The sequence below is a fragment of the Pongo pygmaeus genome, chromosome 18, assembly GCF_028885625.2.
Source record: "Pongo pygmaeus isolate AG05252 chromosome 18, NHGRI_mPonPyg2-v2.0_pri, whole genome shotgun sequence".
Lineage (NCBI taxonomy): Eukaryota > Metazoa > Chordata > Mammalia > Primates > Hominidae > Pongo > Pongo pygmaeus.
In genome coordinates this window covers 79,143,143-79,163,057 of record NC_072391.2, presented here as the reverse complement: position 1 = coordinate 79,163,057, position 19,915 = coordinate 79,143,143, and the positions used below count along the sequence as shown (strand labels likewise).

General features: G+C 47.8%; 1 protein-coding gene across 5 annotated transcripts in view; it reads right to left on the bottom strand.

Moving 5' to 3' along the window:
• Positions 1-19,915, bottom strand: part of PLCG2 (phospholipase C gamma 2) — a 177,324-nt gene that overhangs the window by 73,096 nt on the left and 84,313 nt on the right. For all 5 annotated transcript variants that reach the window (XM_054452853.2, XM_054452855.2, XM_054452854.2 and 2 more), the window contains 4 exons: positions 15,556-15,640; positions 13,927-14,010; positions 4,034-4,077; positions 1,667-1,739 (listed from right to left, as the gene is read on the bottom strand). In XM_054452853.2, coding sequence (XP_054308828.1) covers positions 1,667-1,739; positions 4,034-4,077; positions 13,927-14,010; positions 15,556-15,640 — 286 coding nt within the window. The remainder of the gene's footprint in view (positions 1-1,666; positions 1,740-4,033; positions 4,078-13,926; positions 14,011-15,555; positions 15,641-19,915) is intronic.

Sequence of the window (19,915 nt, the reverse complement as noted above, 5' to 3'; positions counted from 1 at the left end):
TATTCGGGAGGCTGAGGCAGGAGGATCGCTTGAGCCCAGGAGGTCAAGGCTGCAGTGAGCTGTTATCATGCCACTGCTCTCCAGCCTGGGTGACAGGGTGAGTGAGACCTTATCTCAAACAAAAAAAAAATGGCAAAATGCTTGTAATTTTTAATCTGAGTGATGATACATGGTGGTTCATTAAACCATCTGTCTGCTTTTGTGTATGTTTGAAATGTTCTGCAAGACAAGGGGTTTTTTAAGTAAATGAACTTACTTTTGCTGCAACCCTAAAACTGCTCTAAAATATAAACTCTATTTTTAAAAAAACAAATGAATTAAAAGAAAAAAGTAAATGGAACTCCAATGATATAAACAAAAACTTTAGATTTATATGTGAATAGGTATGCACACATGTACACACACACACACACACACACACAGATCCATACAATTGTCTCTGATCCCCACAATTCTCAGAGGTAGATGCTCTCAATCCCACTTGAAGAGGAGGAAACTGGGGCACAGAAAGGGTAAACCACCTGTCCATGGCTGTGCAGCTGGTAAGATGATTTCAAGTTGATCTCACTCTCACAGAGTTTCTTGTCCTCAGCACTATAGCTACTTGGTGCTGAATACTTCTTCGGCTTTTTGTTGTTGTTGTTGTTGTTGTTGTTGTTTTTTGGTCGGGGGGGGCGGTTGTTTTTTGTTTTTTGAGACGGAGTCTTGCTCTGTTGCCCAGGCTGCAGTGCAGTGATGCAATCTCAGCTCACTGCAACCTCTGCCTCCCAGGTTCAAGTAATTCTCCTGCCTCAGCCTCCCAAGTAGCTGGGATTACAGGCATCCACCACAATGCCTGGCTAATTTTTGTATTTTTAGTAGAGATGGGGTTTCGCCATGTTGGCCAGGTAGGTCTCGAACTCCTGGCCTCAAGTGATCCGCCCGCCTCGGCCTCCCAAAGTGCTGGGATTATAGGCGTGAGCCTCCCTACCCGGCCCTGGATACTTCTTTGTTTGGGGGCTGGGGGCTGCCCTGTGCAATGTAGGATATTTAGCAGCATCCCTGGTCTTGACCTGCTAGATGCCGGCAGCAGCCTCCAGCTGTGACACCCACCCATGTCTCTGGACACTGCCCAGTGTCCTCTGGGGGCATTGTCACAGCAGTGGAAAACCAATGCGCAACACAACCCCCCCTTGAGTCTATAGCTGGGCTCAGAGCCCACAGGCAAACCGTGTCCAGGGAGACTGTCCCAGGCATCACCTGTTTAAGGACAGCTGTGCTAGTTTATCTCCCAGGGGACCTGGCAGGCTTGATGAATCTGGTCCCATCCTCCCATCAGTCAAGGAAGGCTTCCCAGGCAGTGACACCTGAGATGATGCCAGAAAAGCTGAAGCCAGCCAGGTGAGGGCAGCCCTGTCCTCAGGCCCTCACCCCTCCTGCCCTGCCCTGGAATCTTCTCACTCTTCTCATCCTCAATGTGTGCCTTGAAAAGAGGCCCGACATGAGGCTCTTCTCATCCAGAGTTTCAGTGGCATCAGACAGCAATCTGAAGTCTCCGGCATCTGGCAGACTGCAATCATTCCATGAAGACAGGTGGCCAGGTGAGCACAGGTGGCAGAAGGGTGAGACGAGTCCCCAGTAGCATCCCGCCAGCTCCCTCAGCCACCCACACACCTTGTGCTCTCACCTGCTGTTCATGTATGAGAAACCTCTGGAAGTCATGCAGGTAAACAGCAGAGGCATCCGGCCTGTCAGTGTTCCTATCCTCGGGGAAAGGGGGTGCAGTTAGAGACACACATTCAACAGAGGAGTCAAGAGGAGATGCTAGCCAATGGGGCAGCCTGCCACCCAGAATGCCCCACTTAGTCTGGCGCTGTGTTAGGTACCAGGTTGGCCAACAGGAAGACACAGGTGAGTGACACAATGCCCCTCACCTACAAGGATTCAGAGGGGCCCTGACATCGGAATCTCAAGGGGCAGGCCCTGGTGTCTGTATTTAGCCGCTCCAAAATAGCTCTGGTGCACTCCGGAGTCTGCAGAGCCCCATCCAGGAGTGTGCCCATGGGGAAGACAGGTGAACCAGGCATATGGGATACCGTGTAGCAAGAGATGAAGGTGGGAGGGGAGAGGCAGAGTGGGAATGGCTGAGGGAGGGCCCCAAACCCAGACCTGGAGGGCCAGAGGGGCTTTCCTGAGGAAAAGACACCTACTTGAGCTCCAGAGAATGAGGTGGGGTGAGCCAGAAGGAGGTGCAGAGAGTGCCGGGCAAGGAAGCCAGAGATGCAGCGGCCTCAAGGAAAAAAGAGAAGGGAGGGGAGGAGAGAAAGAGGAGGAGGAGCGAGGGAACGCAGGCCGGAAGGAGGGATTGCAGAGCGAAAGGTGTGGGGAACACAGGGATTTGAGTGTGCCTACCCAATACCCAGACAGGGCTCAACACACCACCCGCCCGTATAGGGAGAGCTGGTGTTGAAGAAAGGAAAGGAGCCAGACCCAAGGGCCTCCGCAGAAGCCACGATCCAGAGTTCCCTGGGTCATTGAGTGCTCTGGAGTGGGAGCCAGATGAGGCCCCCCCCAGACTCCAGGCCATCAGGGCAAAATTAACTGCAGTGTGAAAGATACTTCCCTGGACTGAGCAGAGGTTAGGTATCAGGTAGGGAACACTAGGGAACACTAGGGAACATTACACTCCAAATAAAGGCAGGACTCCCGCCTTGGCCAGCAGGCCACCAGAAAAACAGGGTCTCACTGGGCCAGCACGAGCCACCTCCAGGTTGGATGGGGAGTACATTCTGCTACATGGGGCTTCCCAGGGTAATGGGTATGTTTCCCTGAGCACTTGCAGGAGCCTGAGGAAAAGAGGTCTATTTCAAACAGTGTAAGAGATGAAACATGCCCTGAGCTTTCTCCCTTTACTAAACACTCAGGGTCCAGGAGTCTGTTGTCTTTAATTATGAGTACATTTCTAACCTTTCCCCATCAGCCTCACGGTCTAACACTAAGCTTTTCATTAAAATACTACGTAGAAATTATGGCTGGGCACAGCGGCACATGCCTGTAATCCCAGCACTTTGGGAGGCCGAGGCGGGTGGATCACCTGAGGTCATGACCAGACTGGCCAACATGGTGAAACCCCATCTCTAATAAAAATACAAAAAAAAAAAAAAATAGCTGGACATGGTAGATGCCTGTAGTCCCAGCTACTTGGAGGATGAGGCAGGAGAATCGCTTCAACCTGGAAGGTGGAGGTTGCAGTGAGCCGAGATTGCGCCAATGCATTCCAGGCTAGGCGACAAAGGGAGGCTCTATCTCGAATATATATATACACATATATATATACACATACTATATAAAAATTAGATTCATTTTATTTGTACTTTGGAGTCTTGGAGTTTCTGATTTCAAAAGTGACAGAGGGAAAAGTTGCTCACCAATGAGGACTGGATCAATGTACCCCAGACCCCAATGTACCCAATTAACTCCAGGGCCAACATTTCTCCCAGTCAGATAGGCTGGGGAAACACAAAACATCTCAGAAATTCCCCACTTGGGAAATCATGAGGCACAGTGAACGTCCTGATAAGTCCTGCAACTCTGACTTTTTAATAATAATATTACTATCTATGAGCCCCTCATGGGTGCCAAGCATCATGTGAAGCAGTTTATACACTTGAACTCATTTTAATTCAGTTAAACCTGTTTAACAAGGAATTTTTCACTTATTTGATCATTAACATTAGTTTTTGTAATTAAAAAAAAAAAAACTATTAACCTGTCACATCTCATGAGGCACATTCAGGGAAAAGAGGCCCTGAGGCACACAGGCTTTTCTACAGAACCTTCTGGACCATCCTCCCAGCGCTCCACACCTCCCTGTTGCTACTGCTCATCTCTATCCACGCCACAGGCATGGGATGGCCAATTCCCCAGCAGGGGCCCCCTGTCCCTCTAGAGGTCAACGCCTGCACACACAGGCATCCCCCCCTGGAGGCCGGCTGGGCACCAGGCACCAAGGTCCGGCACAGCCGCCCCGAACAACACACAAGAGCTGCCTCACCCCAGGATGAACACGGACGAATCCTTTTTGAATTCATCGAGAATCTGAAATGGAAAGCACACACAAAAAAAAGAACCTTAGACAAGCCACTTAATACAAAAACGGAAAGATTTTTGTTGTTGTTAAAAAAGCATCATTTTGTCAGATGCAACAAGATCATTAAAAATATCATTTTAATTGGTGTTAGTTGTAAATATTCAAATATAATAGAAACTTAAGAAGCAAAAGGTAGAAGCCCTCCTCATCCCCTCCACAGTCTTATTCCCAAGAAGCAGTCACCCTTAAGGATTTCATAGGTTTCCTTCTAGAACTTGTTTTAGGGATATTCATTTAATGGTATCATATCATATTATATCATTTACGTACATCTCACAACTTTTTGCTGTGTTTCAAGCTTTACATATTATTCTGCAACCTCAAATAACCCTGTTTCCTTTCTTTGAAAAACCACTGTATTCCACAATAAGCATGTCACTTGATTTTTGTTACATCTAGTATTATTTTTAAGTGTCCCTGTGTGCCTATTTCTCTATCTTTGCCCACTTGTGCCAGTTTTTCAACGGAGTAGAGTCCTAGAAGGAAAAGCGCCTAGACACAGCACATTGTAGGCACATTGGCTTTGATAAATTCTGCCAAGGTGCTCTCAAAACAGTTGAGATGGGCGCCTCCACTGGGGTACACATACCTTTTTCTACACCCTCACTGCCAGGTTTCTTTAGAGATGGGGTCTTACTGTTACCCAGGCTGGAGTGCAGTGGCACGACCATAGTTCACCGCAGCCTCACTCTCCTGGGCTCACATGATCTTCCTGTATCAGCTTCCTGAGTAGCTAGGACTACAGGCGTGCACCACCATGCCCGGCTAATACTTTTTCTTTTTGTAGAGATGCGGGTCTTATTATGTTGCCCAGGATGGTCTTGAACTCCTGGCCTCAAGAGATCTTCCCTCCTGAGCCTCCTGAGTAGCTGGGATTACAGGCAACATTTCAAATCTTTAGTACTTCACAGATGCATTTCTAATCTTCGAAGGCAAGAGGATGAAAGAAATATCGGACTGCTTCAGCTCTTCTCTTCACAGCCCACTGCCGTGCCGACTGTTGCATGATGAAGGGGCTCCTCCACCAAGGGGGGTGCCATGGAGCACCCCTCCCTCCAGCTTCTACTTGCACCAGCCCATTTTCTGTGCATTGTACACAGGCACCCTGCACACCCACATCTTGTCCATTTCTGCCCAGGTAGTCTTGCTTCAACAGTCTTCAATGACACTGCGATTGGATAAGCACTTACGGAAATGTATCCACTAGCACATGATCAATGCTAATGACAGAAAACATCTCCTACCCCAGATGACCCAGGGTCCTCTTGCTGAACTCCTTGCAGCCCAGGACATCATGGGGAATATCAGGGTTCTAGAAAGTGAATCGCAGGCCTCTGGGAAGCATCAGAGAGTCCACATCAGTTTGTGTGGGTGTGTGTTTCTTCTGGAGACATAATCAGCATCTCAAAGGAGTAGGTCCCACCAAAAGGTTAAGAGCCGCAAACTTAGCCTTTTTAGGCAAACTGAGAAGTACTTCCTTTCGTTGATGTGTAATTTACAGCATAGGTATTTCTTTTCAAAAAGGGGTGGTGGTACAGATTTTAGACAGGGCATGCTGCTATTTGGACTCATCTGCTTAGGTCACCAGGTCAGCCTGGTGCTGAAGGCATCAGGGGCTAGAACTCTTCCAAGCCCAAAGCCCCACACCCAGCTTATTTACATCTGGAGGGAGCACAGCGTGTGGCCCCCCTCACTGACCACCACATGCAGTTCTTCAGCCCTCTCCTTCCTTTACATTCCTTTCAACAAAGCACAGAAAAAGCCCGCACCGCACTCCCCCACTCGGGGAGCTCGGACAATGGCAGAGGTACCACCATAGCACAGATGCTTCCCTGAACCAGGAAAGTCCTGGCTTCCCCTCCTCTGCCAGGCCTTGCAACTCCCTGCCCGGACACTCTGCTTGTTGAAGCAACCGGAAGCTCGTTGGCATAGGCACTTGGGAACGTGTTTGCAGGAATCGGCCTCTGGGACGCAGAGCAGGACAGGGAATGAAAAAGAACAACTGAAAGCCAAGAGCCACAAACGCTGCAAGAGAACCAACAGCGAGAGGCAAGAGAAGGAAGACAGTGTGGCATCCCAAACGCGAGTTACAACATCAAGGAGAGAGTGACCAGCTTTGACACGTGCTGCTGAGTGGCAAGATAAAGACCACGGGGATTCACAACACAAGGAGGTGATAGGTGATGTGCCAAGATGAAGTGCTGTAGGAGGCAGAGATGGAAACAAGACGGGAATAGACTCAAGAGATAGCAGGAAGAAGGGAAGCATAGACAGCTCTTGGAGTAGGTTACTTTAAAGGGGGCAGATAAATGGGGCTGTAGTTGAGAGTATGGGGCAGAGATGATCAAGGAAGACATTCTAAAGATAGAAGAAGTTACAGCTAGTATTATGTATAGGATGGTGTCCCCGGGAATATATGTCCAAGTCCTAATACCCAGTACCCATGGGCATGACCTTTGGAATTAGGGTCTTTGCAAGGCGCAGTCAAGATGAGGCCTTGCTGGGTTAGGGTGGGCCCGAATCCAGTGACTGCCTTCTTAAAAGAGGGAGATTTGGGCCAGGCACAGTGTCACAGGCACAGTGGCTCACGCCTGTAATCCCAGCAGTTTGGGAGGCCAAGGCAGGCGGATCATGAGGTCAGGAGATCGAGACCATCCTGGCTAACACGGTGAAAGCCCATCTTTACTAAAAAAATATAAAAAATTAGCCAGGCGTGGTGGCGGGCACCTGTAGTCCCAGCTACTCAGGAGGCTGAGGCAGAAAAATGGCGTGAACCCGGGAGGCAGAGCTTGCAGTGAGCTGAGATGGTGCCACTGCACTCCAGCTGGGCGACAGAGCGAGACTCCATCTCAAAAAAGAAAATAATAAAAATTAAAAAAAAAAAAAGGGAGATTTGGAGACAGAGAAACACACAGAGAAAAGGAGGCCATGTGATGACGGAGGCAGAGACTGACACAATGACATCTACAAGCCAAGGAGCGATGGCATCTACACGCTGAGGAGTGACGGTGTCTACACACCAAAGAGCAATGCCATCTACACACCAAGGAACACTTGCAGGATTGCTGGCAGCCACCAGCAGCCGGGAGGCACCCACACCCCGAGGAATGCTTGAAGCATTGCTGCCAGCCACCAGCAGCCACGAAAGAGGCCTGGAACACATCCTTCCCTGGAGCCTTCCGAGGGGTGTCGCCCTGCCAACACCTGGATTTTGGACTTTTAACCTCCAGTACAGTGAGGGAATAAACTTCTGGGGTATTTTGTTTTGTTTTGTTTTTGTTTTTGTTTTTTTGAGACAGAGTCTCGCTCTATCGCCCAGGCTGGAGTGCAGTGGCGCAATCTCGGCTCACTACAAGCTCCGCCTCCAGGTTCACGCCATTCTCCTGCCTCAGCCTCCCGAGTAGCTGGGACTACAGGCGCCTGCCACCATGCCTGGCTAATTTTTTTGTATTTTTAGTAGAGACGGGGTTTCACTGTGTTAGCCAGGATGGTCTCGATCTCCTGACCTCGTGATCCGCCCGCCTCGGCCTCCCAAAGTGCTGGGATTACAGGCGTGAGCCACCGCGCCTGGCACTGCTGTTATTTTTAAGTCACGAGTTGCGGTACTTGCTACGGCGGCCCCAAGAAATGAACATGGGCTCCATGAGCTGGGGCAAGACGGTCACAGTCTCAGTCACTCCTCTCGCTGATCCCATCAGGTAGTAAAATAAGCCCCATTTCAGAAACAAGAAACAGGCCCAGGGAGGCAAGGACTTTTCTCCTAACAAATCCAGGGACCAGAATTTCAACCCAGGCCCACCTTGGTAAATCTCTAGCATCTCACACTACACATGCAAATATACACACAATAAATGAGATTCCAGCAATCAGAGAATATTCTAGATGCTACAGGTGCACAGTGGAGGCAGCAGTTAATTTATGTTCGGCATTACCATGGAGGGTTATGTGGTCAGATTCTACCTAACCAAGGGACAGGGGTTGCACTGGGCCTTATCTCACTCTGGGCAACATCCCAGAACCTTCCCACCCAGGGAGGGCCAGTGAGGTCAGGAGAAATAGCTGTGTTGTTAACCACTGTGCCCTCTTGGGTCACGCACACATTTACTGGATGAGTGACTAAAATAACAGATAAACTTCCTCTGGTAGCTAAAAGGCTGCAGAGAAACGTCATCTTTGAGTCAGGCCCCAGGAGAAGTTACCAGCTAGACAAGAGAAGGGGCCATACCAGAGGCGGGGGTCACGGAAGCAGGGGCCAGGGCACTAAGAAAGGGAGGGAAAGGAATGGAGTTTTCCCACGTGGCTGGAGGCACACGCCCTTTCAGAACTGAAGCTGGTCTTACGCACTCAGTGGTACTTAGGCTGTAGGAACCACTTGGTTCTGGAAGGCCAAGGGTAAAATCTCATTAATAGAAAAGCTAGGCAAGGCACAGTGGCTCATGTCTATAATCCCAGCACTTTGGGAGGCCAAAGCGGGTGGATCACTTGAGTCCAGGAGTTCAAGCCTAGCCTGGGTAACATGGTGAAACTGTCTCTACAAAAAATATGAAAATTAGCCTGCATGGTGGCACACGCCTGTGGTCCCAGGTACTCCGGAGGCTGAGGTGGGAGGATCATGTGAGCCAGGGAGTTCGAGGCTGCAGTGAGCCATGATTGTACCATTGCACTCCAGCCTCGGTGACAAAGTGAGACCCTGTCTCAAAAAAAAAAAAAAAAAAAAAAACAAAGAGAAAGAAAAGCTAACCAGAGATTCAGAGATTCTATCTAACTTCTCCACAGTGGACTCTCCTCTTGCCAGCCACTGACAATGAGAATAAACTGCAAGATCTCTGAGCTCCCCCACAAACATCATCACAGAATGCTCATCACTCACTTCCCCCATGCGCACACCCATGTAAAATCCAGCAGAATAATCCTTCAATGTCTTACTGGATCACAGGAACAACCATAGATAGGTTAGCAGGCTTCTCAATTTTCTTATTATTTGCAAGTGCTTTCTATTTTTACGTAAGAATGCTGTAACCATGGGGGACTTCACAGGTTTGATCAGGAGGTAGCAAGGTAGCAGTCACGTAGCCAGGTATTAAATTACAATACTGGCAGATGACTTGATGTGCTGTGTGAGGTCTGCTGCAAAATGTGAGAAAAGGGACTTCGGTGAGGGCAGCGACAAGGTAATAATGGCTGAAGTCAGCTGATGATACATGGGGGTCTGTTATGCTGTTCTCTCTACTTGTATATGCTTTACATTTTCTTTAATAAAAAGGATTCAAAAATTAAGAAGTATTCCATGGCTATGCGTCGAAGTTGGGCAGAAAATCAAATCCTAGCTCTGCAGCTTACTATACCGCATTAAGCAGGCCTTCAGCAAAGTAACCTCTCTGGACCTCAGTTTCTTAATCCCTAAAATGGCAATAACAACAGTAGCTCTTCTACAGGCCTCTAGGGGGGAATTAAATGTATACAAAACACATAGAGCAGGTTGGGCATGATGGCTCACACCTGTAATTCCAGCACTTTGGGAGGCCAAGGCGGGAGGTCACTTGAGGTCAGGAGTTCGAGACCAGCCTGGCCAACATGGTGAAACCCCGTTTCAATTAAAAATACAAAAATTAGCCAGGCATGATGGTGCATGCCTGTAATCCCAGCTACTCAGAAGGCTGAGGCAGGAGAATCGCTTGAACCCGGGAGGCAGAGGTTGCAGTGAATCAAGATCGTGCCACTGCACTCCAGCCTGGGCAACAGAGAAAGACTCTGTCTCAAAAAAAAAAGAAGAAAAAGACAAAAAAAAACACATAGGATAGTGCCTAGCATATAGTCCACCTGAGAAAATGTTGGCTATCAACTTCGTTAATGATACTGTTATTACAGCCTAGTTAGAGGTATATCCCCTCACCAGGGAGACACAAACATGAGATTACATTTCTTACCCTCCTGCTGCGCCGAACTTTTGGAAACTTTGAGGCTCGAGAGCTGCAATGTAGGCAGGTGGTTAGACACAAAGAGGAACTAGCAAGCTCACGATGGAAACCATTTGGCTACTGATAAGCATGAACCCACTCCCTGGATTTAGTTCTGGGGATTATGAGTCACCATAAATAGCTCTGTCTCCTGCAGGAGCCTGAGAAATCCAGCTAGGCCCTCCTTCCCCCCAAATCACAAAACGGGTACTTTTCTCTGCCCTGTGCTTCCAGCCAGGAGCAGAAAGTAAACAATTTGCTAACAGGTTAGGGGGATGGGCATTTACCTACACAACAGCAGTGAGGTTCTTAGAGCTGGCCAGAAACCATCTACATAGCTTGGGACTTTGTTATTCAAATCTGTCATTAAATTAAATTTAAAAACTTCAGTGACCAAACTGGAGGGTTATACCCTCGAACAGTGGAGATGAGGGTTGCCAAAGCAAAACTTCTTTGGGGTCAGGTAAGCAACATAAATGAGCAGATAGAGCTGTGTGGGGCTGGGTCAATACAGAGAATGTGGACCGTTCCATGGCGAGATGTGACCCTATTTATAGCCAGATCTCGATTTTTTCCCTAAGGGAAGCCAAAAATCTAGATTTTAATATATAATATAATCTCTCAAGTTTTAAATGTAGGCAATTAATCTTTAACATATTTAAACCATTAGATCAAGTACAACCAGGTGCAGGCTCAATGTGGCATTCTGGCCACCAGGGGTCAACCTTTGGTATCGGCAGAATCTTTCCCATACAAAGTTCCACACGGGGCAATCTAGGGCACCCCAGAGGGTTCTGATATTCTGTAAAACTCTGATTCCAATTTATGTTTCTCCCTCATAGACACAAGCACACAGACTAGCCTTAATAACAGCCATAATTAAAGTACAGGTTGAAATACCTCTTACGTGGAATGTTACCAAAGTGGAAACCACCAATGAATGGGTTAATCTGCTGGCAGGTGAAACAGCTTTTGTGCAAATTTTTTTTAATTTTTAATATTATTTAATAATACAGACGGTGTCTCACTATGTTGCCCAGGCTAGTCTCAAACTCCTGAGCTCAAAGGATCCTCCTGCCTTGGCCTCCCAAAGTGGTGGGATTACAGGCGTGAACTACTGCTCCCAGCCATGTGCAAATCTTATTTTCAAACTTTGCCTGACATCTGTCTGATAACGTAGCATCTTGAAATTTCAAGGTAAACTATTATTTTTTTAAAAAACTGTTATTTGCAACTACTTATCTTGAGGAAATCGAGTTTTTCTCAATCCTGGTCAATTGCATAAGATGACAATCGTCACCATTCCAAATTTCATACGCACACTGTCATCATTGTTCTATGACATGTTCTGTGTTCAATGACACATGTCATTGTTCTCAAGGACTATTTTTAAAGCTACAGGTTTTAACCTTTAAAAGTATTCTGATAAGCTTTTATGTATCATGGTTTTTGTTGTGGTTGTTACAGTTTCCTGTTTAAAGGAAAGGGGATTAAAGAGTTTTAAAAGTTTTATAACCATTGATCTCATTTAATACCTTCATTTTATAGAAAAGGCTAAGTGAGAGGACAGAGATGGCTTCCCCCAACATCACTTGGTCAGTTAGAGGTCAAGTTGGTCTAGAATCCAGTTGTCCCAACTCCCAAGCCTGCAATCTTTCTATTTCATTTGGCAAACCAATAACTAATTATCATATATGTGAAAAAATGAACACATTGCAATTCAATGATCCGCTCTATGAAATATGTTTTCCCCAAATCTGGGCAGATAGGAAATGGCCCTCCCATTTCTCTACCTCAGATACATCCAAAGTCCCATGGCCAGTGGTCACCCATCAGGTGGCCTCACTGTGTGGCCAGCCCACAGCCCTGCATGCAGAAAGCAATTAATGACTGTCTTCTAGGAACATTCATGCTCATCACTTAAAAATGCCTGTATTCACAACTCCCAATCTGCCATTGCACAGAGGAGAAGACTGAGGCTAGGAGCAGTCAGTGGCTCATCCAAGATCATGCAGCTAATTGGAGAAACCACAGCCACCTGACTCCAAGTTCCAGGTACTCCCCACGCCCTCACAGCTTTCCCTGGGAACTCTTTTGCAGTCTGCAAAGCCCCTTCCTGACAGCAACAACAGCAGCCCCTACTTGTTGAATGTGTGCCACCTACCAGGTACTGTGCTAGGTGCATTGCATAGAATAGTCTCAATTTTAAAACTTTATGCTCTATGGAACTTTTTATTGCAAAGATAACATGTTACTTGGAACATATCACAGAAAATGAGCTGTGCAAAGAAAAGGTAACTATCCTTCCTGCCTGCCATCCCAACCACTTCCAGCACACACACAAAATCAACATTAAATGTGAGGTGCTTTCTTCCATACTCTCTCCCTGCTCATAAAAATGAGCAAAAGGAGGATTATTGCATTCTCTGTTTTTGTGTTTGTTTTGAGATGGAGTCTCGCTCTGTTGCCCAGGCTGGAGTGCAGTGGTGCAATCTCGGCTCACTGCAACCTCCGCCTCCCAGGTTCAAGTGATTCTCCTGCCTTAGCCTCCTGAGTAGCTGGGATTACAGGCGCACACCACCATGCCTGGCTAATTTTTGTATTTTTAGTAGAGATGGGGTTTTGCCATGTTGACCAGGCTGGTCTCAAACTCCTGACCTCAAATGATCCACCCGCCTCGGCTCCCAAAGTGCTGGGGTTACAGGAGTGAACCACTGCACCTGGCCTGTAGTCTATGATTTTTAACAAAATAGCAGACCTAACTCCTCATGTAAATCTGCTGCTGGCTTTCCTCACAAAATGTGACAAATATCATCTCAGATTAATGGAAAGAGAACTGACACATGCTTCTTAATCAGCTGCATAATGTCACATAGTATGGATAGACCATAATTTACCCAGCAACTCCTCCATTGAGAGACATTCAGATGGTGCCCAGGGACTTTGCCAGCATAAGTAATGCTGCAATAAACAATCTGATAATATTCTTAGGCCCCGATGTTTTCCCTTTCATAAAACAGAGTCCCCAAGATGCCACTGTCAGGTCAAAACGTACACCGTCTTAATTTTTAAATAGTCTATTATTTTAATCAAAAAATACGTCCTCATAAAAAATACGAATAAAAGTATATAAAGGGCTGGGCACAGTGGCTAACACCTGTAATCCCAGCACTTTAGGAAGTGCAGGCGGGCGGATCAGTTGAGGTTAGAAGTTCGAGACCTGCCCAGCCAATGTGGCGAAACCCCATCTCTACTAAAAATACAAAATTAGCTGGGCGTGGTGGCACACGTCTGCAATCCCAGCTACTTGGGAGGCTAAGGCACAAGAATCGCTTGAACCCGGGAGGCAAAGGTTGCAGTGAACCAAGAGCACACCACTGCACTCCAGCCTGGGCAACAGAGTGAGACTCTATCTCAAAACAAACAAACAAACAAATGTGTAAAAAGAAGAAACATATATATAATTCCTCAATCTGGAGATGGCTATTAATAATAACAGCCATTTGCTAAATTTCCTTTCAGAATGAAATAATGCAGTCGAGTGAGTTGCACTTTTTAATAGACTCAGATCAAATTCCAATCAAACTTATGGCCATTCACATTTCCACCAGGAAGGCATATGAACACCATTTCTCTACATTTTGCCCACAGCTCTGTCATGGTTAAAGATTTTTGCCAATCTAATGGATGAAAATGGTATGCTTTCGTCATTCTCATTTATATTTCATTGACTAAAATGGAGATTCAACACTTCTTGTGGGTTTCTTAGGAACATGCCAGACTTGGAAATACGTGGAAAACAGAAACATCACTTGATCACTTGCTCAAAAATCATCTTACCGATTTTTGCTGTTCAAACATAAGTTTTTTATAGAAGAGATGGAACTGTTCAAAGCTGAGCTCATCTTTGTGTGCTCCTATATCCTGTAAATATGAAAAAAGTGACCACATGATTTTTGATGTCCACCGTAAGAATGGCTCCATGCTATTTATAGAATAATTTTTATTTCAGAAATTGCATGCTATTTTATTGGCATGCTGAAGAGACAGCTATGACCACATTGTTTCAGTGCCATGGCTTTTGAAAGGAAAAAGTCATGCTATTTAACATGGCTTTTCTACAACACTGGCTAAAATCAAATGCACATTCCTCTGAATCAAAACCCTCCACACGTTCCCTAATCCCCCTGTCTGGGAAAACATACTCACAGAGACACCTACCAAGTAAGACCCTCCTTTGAGCCCCAAAAGGGAAGAGTCTCAGCCAGGTTTCCAAGAGACATGATGCGTAACTCCTCCTTTTTTGGGCAGAAAACACTCTCTTTGGACTTCCAACTTCAGACATATTTGTAGAGTATGTACATATAGGTCATTTTGTAAAGCATTGGGAGTCAGACAGAACTCAGCTCCAATTAATTGCTTTATGGCTTTGGGCAATTTCCTTGACCATCTCAAACCCTCAGTTTTCTTTACCTGTAAAATGGGAGAACCACTACTACGCTCCTAGGGCTTCCCTGAAAGTGAACAACATACCTGCAAAACACCTGGTTCAGTAAATACTTGATAAAGAATTAAATGGCGACTGTGTAGGAATCAATGGTAAATGCTTCTCCCATCTCTCTCCTCTTCTGACCTACCCTTTTCTCTTTTTCTATTCTTGGATTAAATGTGGAATATTGGGGGCAGGTCAAAGGATGCTTGATAAGCAATAAAATGGGATAATTTTTCAGGAGCTCATTAATGCATTAATTTTCCACTGAGGAACCTTGTAATGGAGCTGATATTGACAATGGGCATTGGAGTCCTCCAACTGGGGCTATTTGGATGGAAGGTTGCTCATTTCCTAAGAAGAATGAGTATTTCCCTGTAAGCAAAAATCGGTGCCTATCGTCTCCATCCTTGCCTCACCTGCTCTACTATATCCCATCACTCATGGAGTGGCTTTACTGCCCAGACCCACCAACAGCTTGATTACACAACAAAATAAATTAAATGATGTATGGAAGGATGGATGGTTGGAGAAATAGAAGAAGAAAAAAGAGCCAACTCTGACAGCTACACTACCAGGACTTGCATACAAAATGCCATGGTCCTGGTACCCTACACAAGGAATCTTTCATAATATTTTCCAAAAGACATACTTATATTCATTTCACCAGGGAAAAAATGGGCTGCAGTATGGTCAGGGAAATAGGGAAAGCTGGACTAATGGAAAACAGGTCTGAGGGTAGATGTTCTAAGTCCAACAGCTCAGTAAACATGGTCTTTATTGATTACATCCTCTGCTAGGATTGAGACTATGGTCCTCAGATATGTCTATGATCCCTCTGTCTGAACTAAGATGTACTCTGGAGGCAAAGGATTTTCTTGCGCACTATTCCACGGAACTCAAAGGCAAGTCACAGCTTCATGAGAGAGGCTAAGTCACTCCGCATTCATAAAATTCCCAGGATGAGCCATGAAACTTACCACAAACTTATCTTTAAGGAACTTGGCACTGCTCACTTTAAAGTTGATCAGGGGCAAGATGGTCTTCAACTCTCGGAGACTGATGCTGCAAAAGAGGGAGACCCAGCTCTGTCACCTTGAGGGTTTTCAACGGCACAGGATTTAGCTGCTCCCATCAGTTCCCACCTCAGGCAGCCCTCTATGAGAGAGCCTGGTCAACAGTTGTTTACGGACCACTAACAGGGAAGAAGACATTGAGTCAAGGTAAGGGTGACACTTCAATGAGCAAGGCTCAAGGAATGTCCATGGATATGGGTCACACAGGAGGCTCACAAGGTAGGGTGATGCCCCAGTGAGGAGGGCTGGTCTCCACCCTTCAGGTATGTCCAGGGACATAGGTCACATAGGAGATTTCTAGTGTACAGTGATGCCCCAATGAGGAGGCACCTACACTGGAGATCCCCAGTATAGGGTGATGTCCCAGTGAGAAGGGCTGGTCTCCACCCTTCGGGAATGGTCATGGAGGAAGGTCTTGCAGGAGATTCAGTGTGGGCAGAAAATGGTGTCAAATGACCAGATAATCTCAATTCAAAATGGCCACAGAAATGCCAAAGGCCCAATATAGGCGTTGACATGATGTGATTTCTGCCCAGGCCTCTGAATGTCAAAGTGAAGAAATTCAATGAAGCTTGGGTAAACAGCAGGAGTAACTATGACACTCTTCATGTAGCCAAACGCTTTGTCACCTAATTAGTGACACACATGAATGGATGAACAAGACTCCTACTGACTCTACCTGCCACCCAGAGGAACCAAAACCACAGAACGGGCTTGGCAGAATCAGCCAGGAAAGACCCAGCTGAGCTTGACTCTAGTCTGACACTGTGAAGAGACAAGAGAGAAGCAGAGTAAGTGGGGACCCCCCTGCACCCCCAAAAATAAGTAAAAAAATAAAGGTTTCTTTTAATGCCACTGGGGTTCAGAGCAAGGCAAGGTTTCTAAGGGCCAGAGAGGGGAAGTGGGAAGGAACAAGGCCTACATGAGCACCTGCTGTGTGCCAGGCTGCCCTGGGGTCATCCAGGCATTAAGGTTGCCTAATTGTTCACCAGATTCTACCTTCTGCCAAGTACACATGGTTGACCCCCAGGGCTCAGAACAGCCAAGGGTGGGGTGTCACATGGGTACACAACTCAGGGCTTGGAGCTGGATGGCAGGCAGCAGAGCCTGGATCCGAATCAAATTCCAGTGCTCGGTCACAGGAATCTGCATGAGTGTTTCTTCGAAGCCACATAGTGAGGTTCAGCTTAAGCGGGAAGCAAGGGCCAGGCACGGTGGCTCATGCCTGTAATCCCAGTACTTTGGGAGGCTGAGGCAGGCGGATCACGAGGTCAGGGGATCAAGACCATCCTGGCTAACACGGTGAAACCCTGTCTCTACTAAAAATACAAAAAAAAATTAGCCAGGCATGGTAGCAGGTGCCTGTAGTCCCAGCTACTCAGGAGGCTGAGGCAGAAGAATGGCGTGAATTCGGGAGGCGGAGCTTGCAGTGAGCCGAGATCATGCCACTGCACCCCGGCCTGGGTGACAGAGTGAGACTCCATCTCCAAAAAAAAAAGAAAAGGGAGGGAAGCAAGGGAGAACGCGTCCCAGGCAAAAGGAGCAGCAGCAGCAGTAACAATGGTAACAAAAGCTGAAACTTCAATAGTGCTTATCAGGTGACAGGTGTTGTTCTAGATGGTGCCTTATATGCATATTAACATGTTTGATGTTTGAACAATTTTACAAGGCAGGTACCATGATCATCTCCATCTTCCAAGTGAGGAAACTGAGGCACCGATCAGTTTGGTACCTTATCTGTGCTAGCCTCAAACTCCAACTCAGTCTGACCATAACGACCACACCTGACTGCCTCCAAGCGAGTAGCTCACACAAGAAGGACAGGTGAAATTAGTGGGGTGGGTGGGTCAAGAATATGAGATCCAGATCCTTCTGGCTGGAGCCAAGTGTCCAGCAGAGCTGAGACAGAGTGGTCAAGAGAGGAAGCTCGCCCCAGCTTGCAGGAGAAAACCGCCCAGTTTCCCTGCACCATCCTCCCAGCTTCTGCTGTGGCATGCGGAAGGAAGTAGCACGTCACTGCCCAGCCGCTGCCCTGGAGAAGGTCCAGTGTGACTCTGGCCATCCTGTGTCCCCACCTCCAGCCTTTTCCTCTGGTTCCAACGGCCTCTGTAACAGCAGAGACTTCAACTGACAAGATGCTCCCCACCCACTTACTGGTACCACAGGGACAGCACCCATGGCTTTCACAGACAGACCTTGAGGGCAGAAAAAGTCCCTGTTGGGCCAGCTGGGGCTGGCTGGGCAGAGCAGCCAGCAAGCTAGGGAAGTTGCCCCAGGGGCTTGCAAGAACCTTTCTGCCTCAGCCCTGGGGATGGTCCAAGGAACAGCTGCGCCAGGGCAGGATGAAGGTGGAGGAGCAGCGGGAACAGGCGCTGCCAGAGCAGCAGTGAGAGGGGTCGTGGGGAGAGGAGCCAGATCATGCTGGTGCCCCAGTGGAATTCATCCTGGGAGCAAGGGAGAGGTCAGGGTCCCCCAGGAGCCCAGGCAGCAGCAGGGCAAAGGAACCATCCCATGTCCAGGAACAGAGAAACTGAGGGGCCTGGGGCGCCAGAGCAGCTGCTCAAGAACCAGTGGAGAAAACCCAGGAACCAAGGGCATGAGCATCCAAGCACCTGGGACATGGGAGCCCACCTGGTCCAAAGGCCTCCCCTTACAATGTAAACACTGGAGGCTGAGAGCTTCTTTGAGCTCCTAGCGCTGGGACAACCTCACCCGATTTCCCCCTAGGCGAGCCCCTCCCTCACTCCCACCTCTGGGTGTGTGTGTGTCGTGCTGCACAGCCCGACCAAAACCAGCACAGGCAGGCTGAGCCCCCATTGCTGCAGGGGAGGAAGCCAATGGCTCAGCTTCACCCCTCTCTGCAACCTGCCATTCCCTAAAGAGAGTGCCTTGCCCAGGTCAAAGCCCCTTCCAAGGCAACCAGCTCTGACCCGGTCCACGCATGGGAATGAAGACCTGGCCCTCTAGTCTCAATCAGGACAGCTCCACAGGCCATGCTCAGAGCTCCCCGTCAGATCTGCCCAGGGCATGGTTGTGACTCCCCGGCTGCCTGTTCCAGCTGCCTTCCCTCCCCCAGGGTGACGACCCTGCACTCCCCAGTAAGACTCCTGCACACAAACCTACATCTCAGATCATGTTTCCTGGGGGCTCAACCTAGGGCTGTGGGTTAGGAAACAAGGGAATCCCTTTGGGGAAGGACGGCAACTATTCCCTGAATGAGTTACCAACAGCCCCTCCCTCTCCCATGGCAGACAGCACGGAATAATCACAGTGTCCTCCCTGCTCAGCCTGGGAGGCCCCCGGGGTTCTTCGACTCCCGCACCGAGGCAGCCATCACCAAACGATTAAAGATGGCAGCCCCGTGACACTTACCAGCCACGCTGAGGCTGGGCCGGCACCTCCACTGCCCCCAGCTCTTTTGTGGCAACAATGCAATAAGAAACATTCGTCAAGTGTTTACCATGAGCCAGGCACGGTCCATGCACCCTTCACATATTAACTCCTGAACTCTCACATCTGCCCTGGGAGGCGGGAACTATTATTTTATCTTTTACACATGAGTAAACTGAAACCCACAGAAATCAAATCATTTACCCCAATTCGCACAACGAGTTAGTGTGAGATCTGAGATTTAAACCTCAGCACTATCTGACAGAACTTTCGACAATGATGGAGACATCTATGCTGTCTGAGGTACTAGCTACTAGCCACATGGGGCTGCTGAGCCCCTGAAATGCAGCTAGTTCCACTGAGGAGCTAAGTATTTTATTTCATTTTGTTTTGTTTTGTTGGAATGGCCACCTGTGGTGAGGGGTGCCCTGCTGGACAGCGCAGCCCCAGAGTTCTGCTTCTCTAAGTAGCTCCCAGACCAGCAGCATCTACATCACCTGGGGATTTGCTGAAATGCAAATTCTTGAGCCCTGCCCACCACCTACTCAATCAGCCACTGTGAGGTGGAGCCCAGCAGCCTCCACTTTCACAAATCCTCCAGGGGATTCCGGTGCATGCTCAAATTTGAAAATTGCTCTCTAGACAGCCCTAATCTTCAACCCCAGCTTCACAGCAGAATCTTATTTAAAAAATTTTCAGTGCCAGAGGCCATGCCCAGAACAGTAAAATCCGAATCGCTACTGGTGTGGCTCTGCTAAAGCTCCCCAGGGGACTCTAACATTCTGAAGTCTCAAATAGGAAGCCTATTTGCATTCACGCTGAATGAGATAAATGGACCCACCCACCTGCCTTCCACCTGCAACCCCCTCGCCCT